The sequence below is a fragment of the Nesoenas mayeri genome (genome assembly GCF_963082525.1).
Source record: "Nesoenas mayeri genome assembly, chromosome: 1".
Lineage (NCBI taxonomy): Eukaryota > Metazoa > Chordata > Aves > Columbiformes > Columbidae > Nesoenas > Nesoenas mayeri.
This window is the reverse complement of record NC_137541.1, coordinates 114,261,334-114,281,152: the sequence shown is the minus strand read 5'-3', so window position 1 is coordinate 114,281,152 and position 19,819 is coordinate 114,261,334. Positions and strand designations below refer to the sequence as shown.

Below are 19,819 nucleotides of genomic sequence, written 5' to 3'. Positions count from 1 at the left end.
CACATAAACTGAAGTAAGTGGCTTTTTAATTTTAAAAGATAATATTTTTTTCCCAGTTTTTATAAGAGATAAACCCAAAAATTCCTCTAATTTGAAACACATCTGCCTTTAAATTGAGTTAGGGTGAATTTTTGTTGTCCATGGTGCCACTAGAATGCCCTCCACAGATTATGTGGCATGATACAATGCCTCAAAGATCAATACAGTGCTTGAAAAATAAAAATATATTAACCTCTTTTTCTTCTTACATGTGCATTCATTTTTTTTTTATTTTTACAAAGAAAATGAGATTAAAAAAGAAGTTGCCTCAAATTTGGCCTTTAATAGTGCTAATAATCTTTTATATTGTTACATTCAGACTTTTTGCAATACAGAACTACTTCCATTTCTCAGCTTTTTTCCCAGATTATCAGTTCTCAAGATATCTCCTGTTTCAATAAATATATGGTACCATTATTTTGCATATAGTAGAGTCAAATATTAATTTTAAGTTTGGTCATGTTAATTCCACATGCCTGTATTTCCAAGAAAGGACTGAATCATAGTCTGTTTCTTTAGTTTTTAGCTGATCTTCTTTATTATTATATATTTATTTATTCCTTGTTCCCTCCCCCACACCCCTTTTATTTTTTCTCCCAACCTTGACCAAATGGTACTCGATTTCTGATTACATTTAAAATCTATTTAAATTAATGGGGATATCATGAAGCAGAGTAGTCAAGTATAAACCACACTTTTACTTTCTGGTGAAGTAGATACATCACTTGGTTGAAAAACAGCTGAAAAGTAGTGTTCGAAGTTCAGAGCTTTGTATAATTTCTGAATAACTCTGAATAGTCACAACCTCAGTATTTGTCTCTTAAGCCATAAAAGGGTAAGTTTTCAGTTGTCCTTCCTCCAAATTTTTTGTTGGACTCTTTGAAACTCTGAACTCACCAAACTCTCCAGGCACAGCCTATGAAGAGTTCAATAGAGCAGTTCAGGCATGAACCCATGATGTGAGACCTGGACTTGTATCCAGGGTTAGTTGGAAATGTCAAGTGAAAAAGCAAGAGTATGTAGATATAGTATGGTACTTTCATAGCTTTTAAAGGTTTTCTGTTCAGGCTTTTTGCTGAGCTGCCAGGTCTATCATTAAACTTCTGTATATGTTTAGTATGAATATCTTCTTTTGACTTTGAATTTGAAGAGTTTACTGACCATTGAGTTTATCTTTATTTTTAGCAGTGTTCTTTATTTAAATGTGATGTCCCTTAGTTCTTAAATTACAGGAGTCAGTAGACATTTAAACCCTATTCAGTCTCCCTAAACTACTCATGATTTTTCAGGCTTCTGTATATCCATTCTGAATTATCTGTCTTCCAAGATGAAGTGTATGATGGGGTAATCACCTTCATTTATGTTTTCCTCTTGGACCTTCATATTTTATGATTGTGGTATTTATCCAAAAGTATTTCTTTCTAAAAAGAAAAGATCAAACATATTGAAAGGAAGAAAATAATTTGGATTTTAGCAGTGCTTGCCCTCTAACTGCTTCACTTGATGCACTTTGAAGCATATCTATCAAATCCAAGCATTCCAAACTTAGATCTACCATTTAGCCTTTTTCGTTTTTATTATTTGATATAATCAATGAAATTATGAGATAATTGAGCAATATCTTAAAATTAGAAATGTAGCTACTTTAAAAAAATCCAATGCAACATAAAAAAAAAAACCCAAACCAACAGACTTCCATCAATGACTTTTAAAAATATCAGGTGAAGAGTAACAACAGTTGCTAAATCCCATTGTGCTTTTAAAGCGATTCATAGTACAGCAGCTCTTTATATCAAAAGTCAGTCTGTGACAAACTTCATTGGTGTCAATACTTGACCACACTAACCATTTAAAGGAAATCATAGAAGCGGTGTTAGGAAGACCTCATTATTTATTCTACTCTCAATAATCTAGCTGTCTAATTCATAACCTGCAATTGCTGTTAGTAAGTATTGAAGTGAATATTGAGCTGTGAAGCTCTGATTGTAAAACACCTAAATAAAAGAGGATTATTTTTTTTTTCCTTTTTTGTAGAAGGAGAATTTAAGTTGTCAAGTAAGACCATACTTTTTACCTCAAAGAAAGGACCATACCTCCAGTGTGAGGTTCCCTCAATTCCTCATCTTTTCCTGCCCAGTATGTGCATGCTAGGAAACTGCAAGAAGTAATACAAATATTTTCCAGCATGGGAATGAAGATTCTAATGGCCAAGACCTCAGTGTAGTGCCTCGTGCAAGGGCTGGTTAGGGTGAAGTACAGTGTGAGAAAAGTGTTAATTTTAATAAGTGGATCCCCCTCCTATTCCTTACTTTATTCCAACTGTTAAAAGGAGTGAGTCCAATCAGTGATTGAGATCCTGAACTCATAGGAAGGCCTGGTTTAGCTAAGTTTTATTTTATGGAATAATGGTACTTTAATTTTCCTATATGTAGTCTCCATCTTTTGTGTCTTTGGCTCACTTTGACTATGTCTTAGAAATAATTAGGAGTTCAACTTTGAATTCTTAAAACATGAATTAATTGTTATAAACATATATGCAACTGTACAGAATGATACTTCGGGTTATTTGCATGAAACATAGATCTTTATACATTGTATATGATAGTGGTAATAGTTTCATATACAGAAAAGGCTTGGGTTTAGATCCTGAATCTTCAATAAATGAGAATTGTTCAATGGACTACTATGTAGTTTCAATACAGCTTGCATTTTCTTTGAATGGTTCATTTTTTGTATGTATCACACACTTGAGAACGTCCACAGAATAACTAAAAAATCTTAAGAAAATAGTTCTCTAATCAAGAATATGCCTTATTGTTATATATGTTCTTATATTTTGATTAAGTAGATGGATTAATCAAGATTAATGATATTTTTCATCTAGTATGATAACCAGATAAGTATATTTTGCAGCCTTTATTAGATGAAAATAAGTTATTTTCCTGCTTTTATATTGAGTACTTGTGATAAATCTTGTTGTACCGTCAACAATGTACAGTTTGTGTCTTCTGAAAATAGTGGCCATTTTTATTTTTCCTGGAAACCTAGCATTTGGTCTACAACCATATACTGCATCTCAGGGAAAGAAGACAATACACTCATCCAGTGAACACATCATCTAGGTTGTAAGGAATTGCAATGATTCTTGTTGTAAACCATGTAGCTTGCTGATTTGGGTATTTTTTCTAATCCAGGTCCTGAACACTCTGAAATCCACTCATCAGAATACCAGAGATGGGAAGAACCTTGCTGAAATGGAGAGGGTTTAGCCCAACACAGGATTATTTTCTAATCCCTATGCGTATTAGTAGAAATTAGGTGAATTGGTGAAACCACAAAATGTTGTAAGGATGCATTCCAGCTGTGAAGGATTCCTGTCCACCTTGATTATTAAAGCTTGGCAACAGGGAAACCCTTATGAGTGCTTAGATGACAAGCCTGTTTTTCAGAGGAGGGATACTATCAAGTATTGTTAACACTGAAATAACCCAGCCATTGCTAATGCTACTTATAATGAACACCTCTGACCTTACCTTATGACTTTGTCAGTCACTGCCCAGCTTCAAACTGTATTTTTTGCCAGCTCTCATAATGAAAGCAATCAATCTAAATTCTAACTACATGTGTCTTTTGTCCGTGTTCTTTGCCTTTCAGTCCAGCCTGAGAACCAGTTCCAACAGTTGGCACTGCTGGCCTATAGAGAACATTTCCCCACAGGCATTAAAAACTCCATCAGTTGTGCTACTTGTATAAACATTTCCATAGCACTGTGCTGGAAATAATTCCAGTAAGGAAATTTTGGATTTATGAGGCCTCATTACTTATTCTATCACTTTGAAAAAACTCTCTAAGTTCTGTTTTGTTTTGCGTGATATAAGGGAGATTGAGTAACCTGAAGTTATGAACCATGCCCTAAGACCGTTTTTTTAAATATGCTTTCATAACAATTGGTAGCATAAAAAGTAACATTCTGTAAAAGAACCATGGCAACATGGATTGCAAAAGAAAAACAAATTTGGAAGGTGGTAGTTATTAATCACTGTAACAAAAAAGCACTTTCAGCAAATAATTCAGAACAGAACATCTTTGTATAGCCCATTTAAAATAAAGAAATAAAAAGAAAGTTATGAAAAGGAGGGTAAATTATTATTATTATTAGAAGTGAGTGAAAGTTTTTAATAAATATATAGTAACTGCTAACGCCCTCCTGTCTTCTCTACAGACGCATTAATCAGTTCTGTGATATAAGAGCAGAGAGCTAGTCTAGATCACAAAATGACAGCCAAGTTGTCAGTGCTATTGAACAAAAACGTAAGGTTAGATCTAAACCAAATAATTAGAAGCGTGTTTCATCTATGCCAGATGAGTGGTCATATATATATAAAATAATTTTTAAGTGGAGAAAGAGGGTAGCTTTGTATTATTAAACTACTATGTGATATCGTCTATGCTGTTTCTAGCCCTGTGGCTTATGAATCAAAACAAGAGGGGTTTTTACTCAACCGTTAAATACAGCAAGTCCAGATAAAAAGTTCTTTTTAAAAAATTTGCCCACTGATGGTATCTGGAGTACAGCTTATATAGCTTAGTGAATAAGGTATTAAAGTAACATCACTGAAAGGAAAACAGTGTTTGAATTCAGCTCCCGGGATGTGCCTCTGTAATGACTGTCTTTGTAATAAGTGGAACTTATGCTAGATTTTTAGATCAAGACAAAACATGGTTGTATATACATTCTGTATACATTGTTTGGTTGTTTTAATAACAACGAGAGAAACCTGAAAAATAACAGCAAGAATTTCTCAGTCAAGTATAGGTAAATATAAATTCTCAAACTATGTTTGGAGGCTCTTACAAGTGATGATCTGTGTATTTTTCTGCAGAAGTATAACCTTGAAATCTGTCCTACAATTTTTCTGTGTTGCCAAGAAAAGTGGTGGTACTCACGCAGATTTTTCCCTCAGTGTTTAATGTGACTTAGTAAGTAGTGAGAACTCACTGCTTTCTTTGTAATATGAAGAAAAAAGGAAGAAGGGCTCTTTATTGTTAATTCCATTCCTACGAAGTTTGTCCATCTACATAACAGGAAGCTGTTTCTTTTACTTAAGACTTGTTTGGCAGGGGTACTACTGCTTGCACAAAATGTAGTAATATAGTGTTGCTGTGTTTCCATGAAAAGAATACTATTTAAAAATGCTGGGGTGAAAATCAAACACTATTTTATAGTTGTGCATCTCCAGAACATGGGTCAAAGCAGCTAGCTGTTATTCTTTTATGCTTTATTTCTATGGATAGTATGAACAGCTTCTGAAACAGCAAATGGTAAATGAATGGTGTTAGTACAATGAGCAACAAGTTTATCTGCATGTATATGCATTCGCAAACAACATCTGAATCAGCAGCCTCAAGTACATAAAACTAGTTGATTACAGATTTGATTTGAGAACATGCTGTGTAGAAGTCTGTAAAATGTCATGAACTCAGGAATTACTTGCTTTAAGTTATTCAGTTTTAGTTGACATTTTTACTTTAGGGTGAAATCCTACCTATTTTAGATGGTTTGGCCTATTGAAAAAGGAATGCAAACCTTTCCTCTTCTGCTTCAATCAGAGTAAGAAAGGACTATATAATTGTGACAATATGAATCTATCTCTGATACTTGCTTAGTCATCATCCTCACTAGAAAAAAGGGACCAGTGTCTGTTGTTGTCTGAAGGCTGTTCTTCAGCCTTTTAAAAGTGAGTTTGCTGCTTGATTTCAATTTCTGATATAAAGTTATATGAAAATCATTGCAACTGAAATCTCAGAAGACTAAAGAGAAGCTCTTGGTGAGCATAGAGACATTAGTTTAGTCTCTAGAACTATTTGTATAAAAGTAACCTAAAGGTCATTCAATTGGTTCCGTGCAGCAGATATTTTGATTGAACAAATTCCAACTGAAGTTGTTTGAGAGAAATGTGGAGTAAGAATTCGCACTACTCATTTCACATGGAAAGAGACAGTGAACATGTACTCAGTAATTATTCATTTATATAGTTCTCTTGAATTTAGAAAGGATACTTTACAAAGAATTCTAACAGTTTGAAGGAACCATCTGAGAAAGCAGGAAGCTTTCAAAAGCCAAATTATTTGTTCATGAATATTAATTATTTATTAATTGAATAACACTTCCAGTTATTATGACTTGTTTGTACATTTACAAGTATTTTTAGTTCTAAATACAGAGAAAACAACCATATTTTTTAATTTTACCAATTGATAATTTTTAAGTATCTTCAGCCATTGACAATATTGTAGCAATTCACAATGTAAAAGACCTATTTTTTGGTTACTGTATTTTACTTTGGTGTTTATTGTGGATTTCCCAACAGGGAATAGTAGTATAGAGGCTGAATTAAGCCTGATAAATTCAGATTCATTGTCTCAGATTGTTTAGGAAAATGGACTGTAACAGTTCCTTTGCCTTGCAAATATTCTAATGGATTTATTCAGGTTGCACGCAGAGGTCAAGAAGTAAGCCGATTCTTTAGTTTTTTTCAGTTATTGCTGTGAGCACACTTACGCTTTAGCAGTTGTCTGTTTCATGGAAAAGAGTCATAGTGTTGCTGGTTCACTGAGTCAAGAAACTTTTTAATCCATCCATATATTGGAAAAATAGTATTGGCTGTTTGGAGAGGAAGTATCTAATAGGTGAGCTCCAAGCAGGATCTGTACAGCAGGAGATAAGCCAGAGGGAAAGGTCTGTTTTGAACAGTGAATTATTAGTTTCTGCTTTAATAAAACCAAATCCCTGGAACGGATTGAGTTTGGTTTCCACACAAGTGAGGAGACAATAGTTTTCTCTGTTTTCTGCCAAATATTCCTCTTTTTTTCTCTCTCATGTCCCCGAGAGCCACATGAGCACTCAAAAGTTGGTAATGTAACTCTGAAACATATGCCGCTCTCCCCCACTTCAAAGGAGTTTTTCTTGCTGAGATGAAACTTGTGCCACTGCTGTCATTTTTCATGGCTCCTAGATCTGTGCCACCAATGCACTGCTGCTGCACTCTTCACTGGTGATTGTAAAAGGTCACCGTCACAGTCTTCACACTTTGCAAGATGTTTACATGCAGATCTAAGAATAGGCAGGGTTTTTCCATTCTTGGTTCCAGCACTTTGCCACCTTCAAACCTCCTCGTTTTTGGCAGTCTCTTGAAAAATGAATGCAACAATCTGTTTTGTGTGATCCATGGACAGCAGATGGTGACTGTAGGATGAATATAACAATTGAGTAACACTTAATTGATATTTACCCAAGTTTTAAAATTAACATCTCAGGGGGATACCTTTTACTCTATAAAAGCTATGGCATGAAATAATGGCTCATGTCCAGATACCTGGATGTGCCCAAAAAAAGTATATTTCAGTTGATTGTAATAGCTAGGTGATCTGCCAGGTACTCAGAACTGATCATAGAGAAATATGGAGAGATCAGTATTTACAGGGCTTTATATTCTTACTCATAAATCCACGGTTCTCTAATAAACACTTTCATCCACATCCTTCCAATACAGTCCCATACAGAAGGAGAGATGACTTTCTGGGTGACAGCAGAACTAGTCAGACTGCCTAGAGAGATCCAGAGAAAGATAAGAGTGAGACTAGGTTCAGATTGCTCTAATTTTAGCTCTATCAGAGGTTCTAGTAACAGATATCAATAAAAAATAATTAATTTTAATAAGAATAAAAATTGTATATAGTGAACTTGCATTACTTTTTTAGAGTAAATACCAAGGGAATGTGTGGGACAGATTGCTAATACACCTCTAGTATGTCACATAATTAAGATGAAATTAATAATGCAGCATTTGTTGTTATGAGTAATCTGTAAGCAAACTTCGAAGACTTAAAACTTAACTTTGCTTGGAGCAACAACTAACAATGAGGGTGTGTTCTTTTAAAATTTTATCTGATCTTTTAAGTTGCAGCAAAGCACAGAACTAGATAACTCATAGAGACTATTCCTTCAGATGTGTATATATATATATATATATATATATATATTTGTTTTCAGAAAAGCTGTGAACATTTAAGAAATTCTCTTTGCATTATAATACTGATACTCTCTGGCTCCTGAGACTGCAGAGATATGCCAAAAATAGAAGTAGTTTTTTCAAAAAAAAAAAGTGTCTAGGATTTGGGATAAAAAGGGTTTTTTGAAGCATTTTACCTGTCAGTATGAACTTACTTGTTATTTTCTACTAATGGAAAATTCAGGATGAAAAGTTATTTTCCATATGAATTCTGACAATTTCGGCTTTGTTCCAGAATTATCTCTACCTGTGTATGTTTTGTACCAGTGACAATTAGGGTTTCAGTCTTTTAAATTGCAAAGAAATACCCTTCCTTAAAAATCTCTTTTTAAACCTACATAATAAGAGAGATATGGTAGGTGCAAGTTCTAAGACAGTCAAATTAATCAGCATTTTACCTCTGCTGATTAAGTTACTTAATGGTAGGTGATGTAGCTTAGATGTAAATTATATCATTAGTATGGTCATAAAAATTCAATAAAATGAAATATTATCAGAGTTGGTGACTAGTTCTAAAAATTAAGGAAGTACTTTTAGTTAGCTCATGCCAGCATGAGCTGGGACTAGAGGAACATGATAGAATATTTGCTTCCATGTGTGTACCAATAGTCACTACGTTTGATGGAACAGTAGTAATAATTACTGCTATTCTACCATTGTACCACTGGGTTCTGACAGGTGGTTGTAAGTTCATTTTTACCAAGTATTTCTGAAAGCCTTGGAAGTATGGGAACACAGGCAGTGCTGGTCACCGCCTTTTCCAGATCAGTTCTGAGTGAGCTGATACATCATCATTACACTGATGCCGTCTTTGTAGTTTCATGCCAGAAAGAGCTTTCTAATCTCATCACGTCGAATTTTCAATACAGGACAGCATGCCAGTTTCAATGTCTAACAGAGTAAATTAAATGCAAGTAGAATAAGTTTCTGGAAGTAATTCTATTGTTTCAGTCACTGACTTAATTATAAATATGCAGAAATCATCACCACTCACCAAACCTTACAAAGTCTGTTCTAATCCGTTGAAATGAATTTACAGCACTACTGTAACTTCATATAGCACTTGAAACCAAAACAGTGGGACTAGCAGAAAATAATTGTAGCTGTTTGTGATAGGGGTAGGCACAATTTGCTCAGGAACTAACCTTTGTAGTTCTGAATATATTCGAAGGCGGGGATAATGGTGCTCTTTGATAAATAAAAGAGTGATGAAGATTTGCTGAACTACCTAGCCTGACTTGACATTCACAAATATATCTGTGCCTAGTAAGATTTAGTCTAGATGTGAGTGAAACAATTGAAAAATACAGGTTTTGCTAGTTTTCTACCTAATATATCAGGAGATATTTGGAAACTGAAAGTATCCTCAATTTTACATCTCCTTGGCTTCCCTGAAAGAAATAACTGGTTACAAATGGTGATTGTCACTATTTTGATGCTGGTTTGGGGAAAATATCTCTGTGTTGTGACATGCTCAAAGAAGAATGACATATTACCTTTCCATGAGACATTACTGACTCTCTGAAAATGATAGCTCACTTGACTTCATTGTCTAAGAGCAGTATATTTCTAACTCAGAAAAGCTACACTTTTTAGTGCTTTTACTGAGTAATACTGACCTTAAGTATTTTGTTCTGGCATTGTGGATATGACAGTCTGTGAAGGAGATAGAACTTTTGGACAAAAAGAGAAATGTCTCCTTTTGAGAGATGCAACCTGGATTTACTGACATGTCTGTCATTCAAAATAGTCATATTGAACAAGGACTGTAAATGCATCTATTGATTTGATTCAAACCATGTTTTCCATCATTGGCACCTCATATATTACATATGTATTTGCACAGCAAGGTGACCTGTAAGAATGATGAATAGAAGCCATATTGAAATCTGCCAGTTTCTGAGTTATGCTTTTCAAAAATGTTGTTGACAAAGTAGATGGATATTATTTTCCTGTAAAATCCTCTAAAGATGAATTTAGTCCTTTTTACATCAATGCAGTGGCAGAGAAGTCCTGAGGAGAAGATATTAAGAATGTTGGTTGATGAGAAGCTCAACAGGACACAGCAATGTGTCTGTGCAGCCCAGAAAGCCAACTGTATTCTGGGCTGCATTAAAACAAGGGTGGCTAAAAGGTTGAGGGAGGTGATTCTCCTGCTCTTGTGGGAGTACCTGGAGTACTGCATGCCGCTCTGAGGCCTCCATTGTGAGAGGAACACGGACCTGTTAGAGTGAGTCCAGAGGAGACCACCAAGGTGGTCAGAGGGCTGGAACACCTGTCCTGTGAAGACAGACTGAGAGAGTTGGGGTTGTGCAGCCTGGAGAAGAGAAGGCTCCAGGGAGACCTTATAGCAGCTCAGTACTTAAAAGTGGCCTACAAGAAAGCTGGAGAGGGTCTTTTACAAGGGCATGTAGTGCTAGCACAAGGGGTAACGGCTCTAAACAGAAAGAGGGTATATTTAAATTAGATATAAGGAAGAAATTCTTCACCATGAGGGTAGTGAGGCACTACAGTGGGTTGCCCAGAGAAGCTGTGGATGCCCCATCCCTGGAAGTGTTCAAGGCCAGGTTGGATGGGGCTTTGAGCAATCTGGTCTAGTGGAAGGCATCCCTGTCCATGGAATAGGGGTTGGAACTAGATGATTTTTAAGGTTCCTTTCAATCCAAAACATTCTATGATTCTCTATCTCCTTCCCAAGTGGCTGTGGTAATGGAAATTATTTAACCTAGATATATTTTTTTAGTAGTGCTCTCTAACCTGATTCAGCTTTGATAAGCCATGATGGCTTAGGCAACTCAGCTGGTCACTGAAAGTGCGAACCTTCAGTGCAGTGGTTGGAGAAAAATAGCTGTAATTAATACTTTCTTCATGTCACAGTGCTGGATCTGAAACGAAAATCTGCATGTGGTCTCAGGAGGATGGAGAATGATTGAGCTTCAGTCTAAATAGACTTAGAGATAGACTTGATTTCAAATGCAAAGGAATATTCATTAAGATATAAGCATAATTATTACTTCCTCAGGTGTGGGAATCTGGGATATTAATTTGACTTTGAGTCAATCTCTATGCCCTTGTCACGTATGTTTTTTATAATTGTCTTAATATAGCATTTCTCTTATAAATCACCTCAAGCCTTTGCTGCAACTTCTTCTATTGATCTATATCAAACCAGAAACATTATACGGATGGACAAAACTGGGGTGAAGTGGAAGTCCAGATATGTGCGTATTATTAAATTTAGTCCATTAGCACTTCCTATATGTGTCACAAATTATTGTAGTATCACTTTGGTGTGGGCTTCTCAATGTGAATGATTTCTGTTGGTGAGGACATCATAGATTCAGAGTCACAGCTTTTGCAGTCCCCTCCTTTCTTTCAATTTCAGAAAGACACTTTTAGCAATCATCTGTTGCAAAACATTGTTTTCCCTGTTTGTTTGCTTGCTACAATGTCTAGACCCTATTAGAGGTTTACAGTGTTGTATTTTTTGTCAGTGAGCTTAGAATTATTGTAATAACTTATAAACTAATAATCTCTGTATTGTGTTTTAGGGCATTATTACTTAGCCACTAATGCACATTTCAGATAAGCCAAATTAATTTCAGTGTGATTTTTATATTTAAATGTATATGTAAATTTACACCTGAAACTCATTGCACTATTAGCCTCTAATACTAAATGTTCTGTGTCCATTTTTTTTCTTCTAGTTAGTTTCTTGTACTGTAATAGTGATAAGAATGAATTTCTCACTAGGAAATTTTTACAAATATATAATTTGCTTAGGGTGTTTAGTCCTAGATTTCAAGTAATTCAGTTTGCTGTTTCGATAATGAATTAACTGATGATGAACAGCTGGTGCCTTTTTGCAAGCTGATATTTTGTAAAGAAAATATGGCAAGTAAAATGGGAAAATATAGCATCAAGATACAGCAGTGCTGTGATTCTCTGTCATTATACCCCTACATGGAAATAAGATGGTTATCTTGGCAATTAGTTTACATTACAGAGAGGAGAAATGAAAAAAAAAAAAATAGAGCTTGTACAGTAAGGGATGTGTTCATTCACAAAGATCTGCTCCTTTAATTTACGAGTGACTAGGAAGCTGAAAGGACTCACTCCCTCAAGACATAGTTAGGACCTCCATGCGTTTGAACATTCAGTGGTCAATGGGAGAAAACCACAGCTGAATGTGGACATGTGGGTCTGGGTTAGAATTGCGTATGAAGAGAAGCAGTGGTGAGGATAGATGGGTGTTGGAAGCAGCTTGCATCAGGAAATTCAAGACCCAGCTCTGATGTCAATAACTCATTTCACCAACAGGACTGAATTATGCCCAGCATGGCCCTGAAACTGTCATCTACTCTGCTGAGCCACACACTTGAGCCTCTTTTGTTCCAAGAAAGGAAAATGAATAATAATAAAAATCTAAAGGACACTCTAGCTTAGCTCCTGCTACGGATGGTGACATTAAAAGCTCTGGTCATTTTGAGCCTACTGTAGTAAGGCAGCCAGGCTATATTTTCAAGGATATTGCCACGATTGCAAGCTTCATCTTTGAGTAAGCAATATTCCTACTTGTCATCAGGTGTGGCACAGAGAAAGAGGGCACTTGTTACTTGTCAATCTAGAAGAACAATTATTTGAATAAGGACCTACAAAGGGCAGAATTTCTGCTGCAATATCTTACCAGGCCTATCAAAACAGTATTCTTACCACTTACCTGACTTCAAATTTTGCTTCTATAGCAGCAGCTTGGCAAACTCAGGAGCAAGTACAAATGCTTTCTCTTCAAAGTGCATGGGCTGGAAAAGGTACAAAAAATATGGTGTGAATGTTATATCTTTCATGAAACTGGATTTTAATTGAAAACAGTTGTTCTAAAACATTGAAAAGTGTAATTAGTCTCTTAGAATTTTTGGCCACATAATGTTTTTACTGACACCTGACAATGGTTACAATAGGATTATTCCTGAAGAATGAACACACAGAAGATGATGATGCACAGTAAATTTAGAATGTGTTCATCTTTCTATATGCTACTTTGTCACATATTGGGCAGTCTTGATACAAGAAATACCTGAGGAATGAGAATATCTTCTTTTTTCAGCTTTTACATTTTTCCTCTGTCAAAATGTTTGCTAAAAACACAACATGGAAATGTGGATGTAAATTAATGACTATAAGTGTATTTAGAATTTGTGGATAATGTTACTCCTTTGCATTCTTTCTGATGAAATGGTACTTTCAGGAAAAACAATACTCTTAACCATCTCATGGGCATTTTCTTGTTTATCCCAGTGTTATGCCTCCATAACAATCCATTAAGACCTAGAAATGTACAATATATATACATTCTGTTTATAAATGTATATCTGCTCCTATTGCCATCCATGAAGCAGTAGATATTTCAAATGTTTATAGAAATTCCAGGGAAATTTCCTAGTAAATTATTGGGAAACACATAATTCTAGGAGTTCATTTTATACTGGCAAGCGAGCACTGTTCTACATTAAGCTAATGTTGGCAATATAAAATCTCCTTTGTGTACAAGGTAATGAAGGTTTATTTGGTAGTTGCTGCTTTTTTTTTTCCTAAATAAGAAGTCCAATATTTCCTTTTTATTGTAAGAAGTATTTCTTCAACACAGCATGTAGATGTTTTACTGTAAAATTGTTATGAAGCCTTTAGCAATAAAATGGCAGATAGATTCAGAAATATGTTTACACTGGTAAAAACTATTAATCTGCACTTTAAAATATTTTATGGCAAATTTAAATCCCATTCTACTGAGGCAAGTCACTTGAATGATTTAAATTGTTGGCATAGTCTTGCCATCTGTAGAACATTAAATGTGTTTTATCTGTGTTCCAGTAATCATTTCCTATAAATATAAATACATAGAAATTTACCAAATTGTAGGCAGGCTCAAAGTAGTGTGAGGCATCTATGTGTGGGGTTGTAAAGTATTTTGTGTTCAGTTTTTAGTGTATTAATTTTAATATATATTTTATCTTTTTCTCCTATCATATTGCAATTCAAATGATTTACTTTTTACAAAAAAAAAAAAAAAGGCAAAATTTTGCTGTCAGAACCAAATCACCATATATTTTTTAAAAAACTCTGCATTTTTAAATAAAGTGCTTGGTTAGAGCAAAGGCAAGAGACCAAAATAGGGATAATGATAGATACAAAGATGTAAATATGTATATTTGGTTTGGGATTTTGAGTATTTCATATAGCTAGCATATATGACTAGAACATATGTATTTTAAGCAGTAGGTACACATACTGAATTGTGATGGTGGAATTCCTTCATTAATATATTCCTTCCTGTCTGTTTAAAGTGTTTTTTTTTCATAAAGTGTGTGGATATTTACACACATTGGGTATGTAGAATGGTTTTATGCTATTTTTCACCATACAGCAAAGAAGTGCACATAGCAGTGTTTCAAGAGTATCTCAAGAATGAAGCTATGTGAAGGGAGCCACCTCTACCCAATTCTTGAGCATCTTAAAGGTGTCCCACACAGAACATATGCATAATTATCTAATCAGACCCTAGTCTGCCTCTCTTTTATTATAGCAACTGGAATTTATTATGCATCTTTAATAGTAACCATGTTTTCCAGATCTTCAAGAAAAGATGTTCCTTGCCTGAAGTGTTCATAGGCTTTAAACAGAAAGATGTGGAGACCACTAATAAGGGAAATGGCAAAAAGAAAAGAGAGAGCTAATGTTTATTCTGGTTGTGGTGTTTTAATGTGTAATATTATGATGTAATTTAAAGAGGAATAGATCTTGCGGAATTCAGCCTGAATCATTTGCCAGCTTGCAAAATGGACCTTTTCAGCTTTCTGTGCTTGGCTGCTGGGAGATGTTTGCCTGGCTGGGATCTCATCAGATCTGCCTGTAAGGTGTATTTTGGCAAGCCTCAGCCAACCTTGGGAGGTGAAGTAGTTTATTAGAGTGCAGACTGGCCAGGAAGACTTGAACTTTTCCTTACTTATAGAATTACAGAGTTTACTATTTGAACATTGGCTGAAATCTCTCTTTCTGCAACTTCCCTCTTTTGGGTTCATTCACACATCAAACAAAGGTATAGTCTGTGTTTGCTTATGTGTAAATCATGTAAGCAGCTTACACATGTGTTTTGTTTTGTTTTGTTTTGTTTTCTCTAGAGTACTACTGAAATTCATATTCCCATCACTAATCCTGCAGATAAAATTCTCCAGCTGAGTGTGGTGCTGGAGAATCCATCACTTTGTGGACAAAAGGCTTTGATTCTTGGGCCCAAAGAAACATTTTTGTATCAACTAAAGTTTTCCCCAGCTGTTGTTGGCACTTCAGATGGAAGGTAAGTTGCAAAGTTTTAATACTGTGGTTGTGGCTTTTGTACTAATAAGCGAAATACCTTCATTGAAACCTTGGTCATTTAATGTATGTATTGCCCTAAGAAAACCTACAAATAGTAATAAATAGACTTAAAAAAACTTCCAACTTTAAATATATTTTATCCCAAATAGCAGCTTTCCTCTGAGGGTAAAACATGTCTGACAGCCAGCAGAATAATTTCTACTATTTGAAATATCTACTTCTAGTTCACTAGAATTCAGCAAAAAATGTTTTAGAAATATACACAATATTAGAAGTCCCCTCTGAAAACTTCATATGAGTTGTTAGTTGTATAAATTTGTAAGTTCCATAGAGGATACAATGTGATTTAATTTCTTCTTCTGAGAAGGAAGAGAACTGTAACAACATAACTAAATCCAAGTAAAGAACTGCTTAACAGTCTTCACATAAATCCATTTAACTTCAGAATCTTCCGTTAATTGACAATGATTTACTAAATGAATATGGAGAGGTTTTAAATGTCATTTTTTTTTCTTCACCTTGGAAACCCCGAAGAAACCATGCAGATATGATAATTAGCAATACAAAACCAGATGACCTCTTGATCTTAGTCTCAGCTAAAACAGTTCAACAAGTAACTGAAGAGTCCAGAATTACAAAGCTTATTTTCCTGAAATTTGGTTAGTAAAGCATATTTAATGTAAGGGCTGACTGAAAAAATACTCCCTGTTTTTCAAGTTTTCCACTGACTGGCAAAAACATGGGGATGGGAGGAGGGTAGGCTGGTGATTTATGAGGAGTGCAGAAACAGATGATCTGTGTTCAAAGACTGAATATTTACAAAGCCAGAATCTATGTCTTTCAAAGTTTTGTTCAATTCGCTTTTACTGATTTTTTCCGAAGACCAGAATAATGGCATGTATCATTGTACAATACAGCTTTCAAGCAATACCTTTTTATAAAAATGAGTACTGTTATCACTCTAGTAAGTTTGTTTGTTTGTTTGTTTTAAATTTGTAGAAATTATGCATTCTGAAGCTGCAAATGAGAATTATATCTCAGCTTTCCATACCAGATAATATTTCTGATATTCTTCAAGTGTAGAATTTTCAAATAATAGAGTAAAGGTTTATTTTAACTGGCAAAACTTTGGGCTCAACCAATTAGTAGGCTGAGACTTAGGGGTACATATACAAAGATGACATAAAGCACACCTGTACATATCAAATACGATGATGTCGTACTGTACTAGAAAGCTGTCTAATAGCTGCTTTAAATTGCAATAGCTCCCAAGGACTACAGTTACAGCTGGACAAAGGTACTCCTGCATGGCATCTGCACTATTATATTTTTTTCTGAAGTCATGCTCAGTTTCCTTTGCTATGGTAGCAGCTGGGAAGAAGTGTTATGAAAGTGTTTGTGGCAGATGTACCTTTTCAAACGAATGATTTTTTCCTAAACTGTTTTATACTCACTTTAAAGAGTCTGTTGGCACAGAGGATAGTCTGGAACCATAAAGTCATGAAACAGACATAGTTATCTATCATTTAGAGCAAGAACTAGTCCTTAGTGGGTCATGGGTTTGCACAGTGCATTTCACGTAAGTTTTTATATGCTTGCAGTGCTTTGGTTTAATGTTAGTGTGACTCTGCTACTCAAAAAACCCCAAGAAATAGAAACCTGCAATAGGGATGTGTTAGAAGGTCTGTCACAGAAATATACTGCTGTACATATCTCACCTAGCAGCAAGCAATTTTCAGTCATGACAACATTTGATTGCATATCATACCAGTATATTGAATAATCCTTTGAAGAATATCTCTTTGTCATGCTGATAAATGTGTCTATATCTGTTCCTCAGTTTTCACAATTGGATTTGAAAAGGCTTTACTTTTTAAAGTCAGTGAATACTATTACTATTTAATTGTTCTTTGAGTTCAAAATGACTAGAAGGAAAATACTGTGACACTGAAATGAAATTAAAGCTGAATTTTCTAAGTCAGCAGTTGAAATGCTTTTGACTTTTTTGGAAAAACAAACACACAAAAACCAACAAACAACTTGTTATGCTAAAAAGTTTAAAAATATGAAGAAGAGATTTTGTTGAATCAATAATTGTAAATACTATCGGTTTTTGGTAGCTAAATTAAATACCAGCAAGAAGTGTTACAGGAAAACTGGGAGCTAATTAAAGAACTCACTGTGTTGAGCTCATTAGGTTTTTCCTGAATTTTAGTATGTACATTTTTAATTGTCTGCACAAAAGCTGTACTGTATTAAGCTTATGTATCTGTTTTTAGTGTTATATTCCTGTCAGATGTCATTGGAGAGTTTTGGTATGCACTGAAGCTGATTGTAGAGACACCATTGCCAACTAGTCTACCTGAAATAGAATGTGAGCTTGGAAGGTAAGTATGTAGTTCATCTTGCCAAACTTGGTCACTTGTTTGTGTTTACATCAAAAAGCCAGAATAGTGCAGTATATGTACTAGAATAGTTTGCAGATAGTTTTCATAGATATATATGTAGATAGGTGAAATTCTCCTTACAGAAAAACATTTGAAATGGAATTTTAGCCTATATGTGGACTTCCTCTGAAGTCCTTGTATAGAAAACACTCTGAAAATACTGCAGAATGTGATCATAAATATCCATAACAAAGAGTTGTGTGGGTTTGTTTTATTTTATGTTTCTTTTGTCTTTCCAAACTAGGAAGATATCTGAGAGTCCTGCTTTACAAATGCTTGTATACCAGTTATCAATTTCTTGTAACCTCTCAAGAAATGGCAAATACAACTTCTGTTCTGCAGATCTTAGGGTTATACATGGCTGGAACACTGCAGTTATTAAGAAAATTGTTTACTTAGAGTAGATAGAGAAATGAACCCAGTCCTTTTCTTCCTTCGATAAAATTTCATCTTGTGTTTTGATAACATAGTGTTCAGTTCTGATTTTCAAGATAGAAATCCAATCTTTTAGGATGAGACTTTAAAGACACACTCCCTTTCTGAATGCTAAATTCCACTTCACGGTTATCTTATATTTGACAAATTTCATGATTAATGTTCTTACAGAGTGACCAAATTTTACCTGAACAAATTTTTGTAAGTGAATATATTCTGCTGTTCAGAGTTAACATATAATATATTCTGCACAGTCCAGAGTTAACTGGCAATGCCTTTTTAACTCTGTTTTTCTAAGAAAGTCTGTTGGGCTATTTCCTGGTTTTTACTGTAAAATTCTGGGCTGACTGGAGTAAAACCCATAATTTTTCTCTACTGTGTAGGCTGACACCGTTAGGACTTAGAAATAACTTAAAATCTTTTCAAAATGTACATTGGAAAGGATTAGCCCCATTAACTGCAGCACTTCCCTGTCAAAAAGATCAGCTCAAATTAATTGAATTCCATGTTTTATTTTTTTCAAAAGAGATTTCTTTTCATTTTACAAGTATATGCAGGTTGTAATTCTTGTATGTATGTACATAAACTCATCTACATCTGCCCTGGGCAGATAGTGGTGGAAAAACAACGAAGTACTAGTTAGTTTAATTATAGCAATAGCAGCAGCAAAAACAATGTAAAGCAGGAAATTAACAGTAGTCTCTTTCATATATGTTTATATATATTATAAAACAGTATAACAAAACTAGACAAACTTCTTCCTTTTCTGTTTGCATTATCTGCCATATTCTCAGATTCGTAGAGTATCCTTTTTGTTCAAATATTTCCTTCAATATTCTCCTTTTTTCCCCAGAAATTTATTTCGATAGTGTTATCAGCACATTGTCCTCTTCTTGAAATTCAAAATTTTGGACAATGATATCAATGATGACATTGATGTTACAGTTAAATTACTAAGAATTGTATTCCTGCTGAAAAGATGAGATAGTCCCAGTAAATTGGCTGCATTAATATATGCTGAATATGTAAAGGCATTGTAGGTAGACATATATGTGTCATCTGTTTAACAAAAGTATCGACTGTTCTTTGTTTTGAATGGGTGTACTTCTTTGCTCTCTTCCCAGAAATGTGGACTGTAAATGTCATAAAATGTTTGAAGCATTTCTGGTTGGTGAAGCTTTGCAGTTTTTTAAGACTCAGTTCCAGTCTACCACCTTTTCTTTGATCGTGGAAGAAGTATTATCATTTGTGATATCCTTCTAAGAATAGTGTTTTTCATTATGTGCTTGCCACATTCTTGTTGCCATCAATCTGAAAAATTCAGAATTTATGTTCATGAAACTATCATTTGGAACTGGATTGGGAGCCAGGAACTATTGAGAAACTTAGAATCAATTTCTGACAAATTCTTGAAAGATAAAATAATACATATTAACAGTTTATCTTTTAATC

The 19,819-nt window shown here is 34.6% G+C and overlaps 1 protein-coding gene across 1 annotated transcript in view; it reads left to right on the top strand.

Moving 5' to 3' along the window:
- The window catches only part of CFAP47 (cilia and flagella associated protein 47), a gene marked incomplete at both ends in the record, with an annotated part of 301,064 nt that overhangs the window by 199,792 nt on the left and 81,453 nt on the right, over positions 1-19,819 (top strand). The window contains 2 exons of the mRNA XM_080353150.1: positions 15,290-15,465; positions 17,765-17,872. Coding sequence (XP_080209276.1) covers positions 15,290-15,465; positions 17,765-17,872 — 284 coding nt within the window. The remainder of the gene's footprint in view (positions 1-15,289; positions 15,466-17,764; positions 17,873-19,819) is intronic.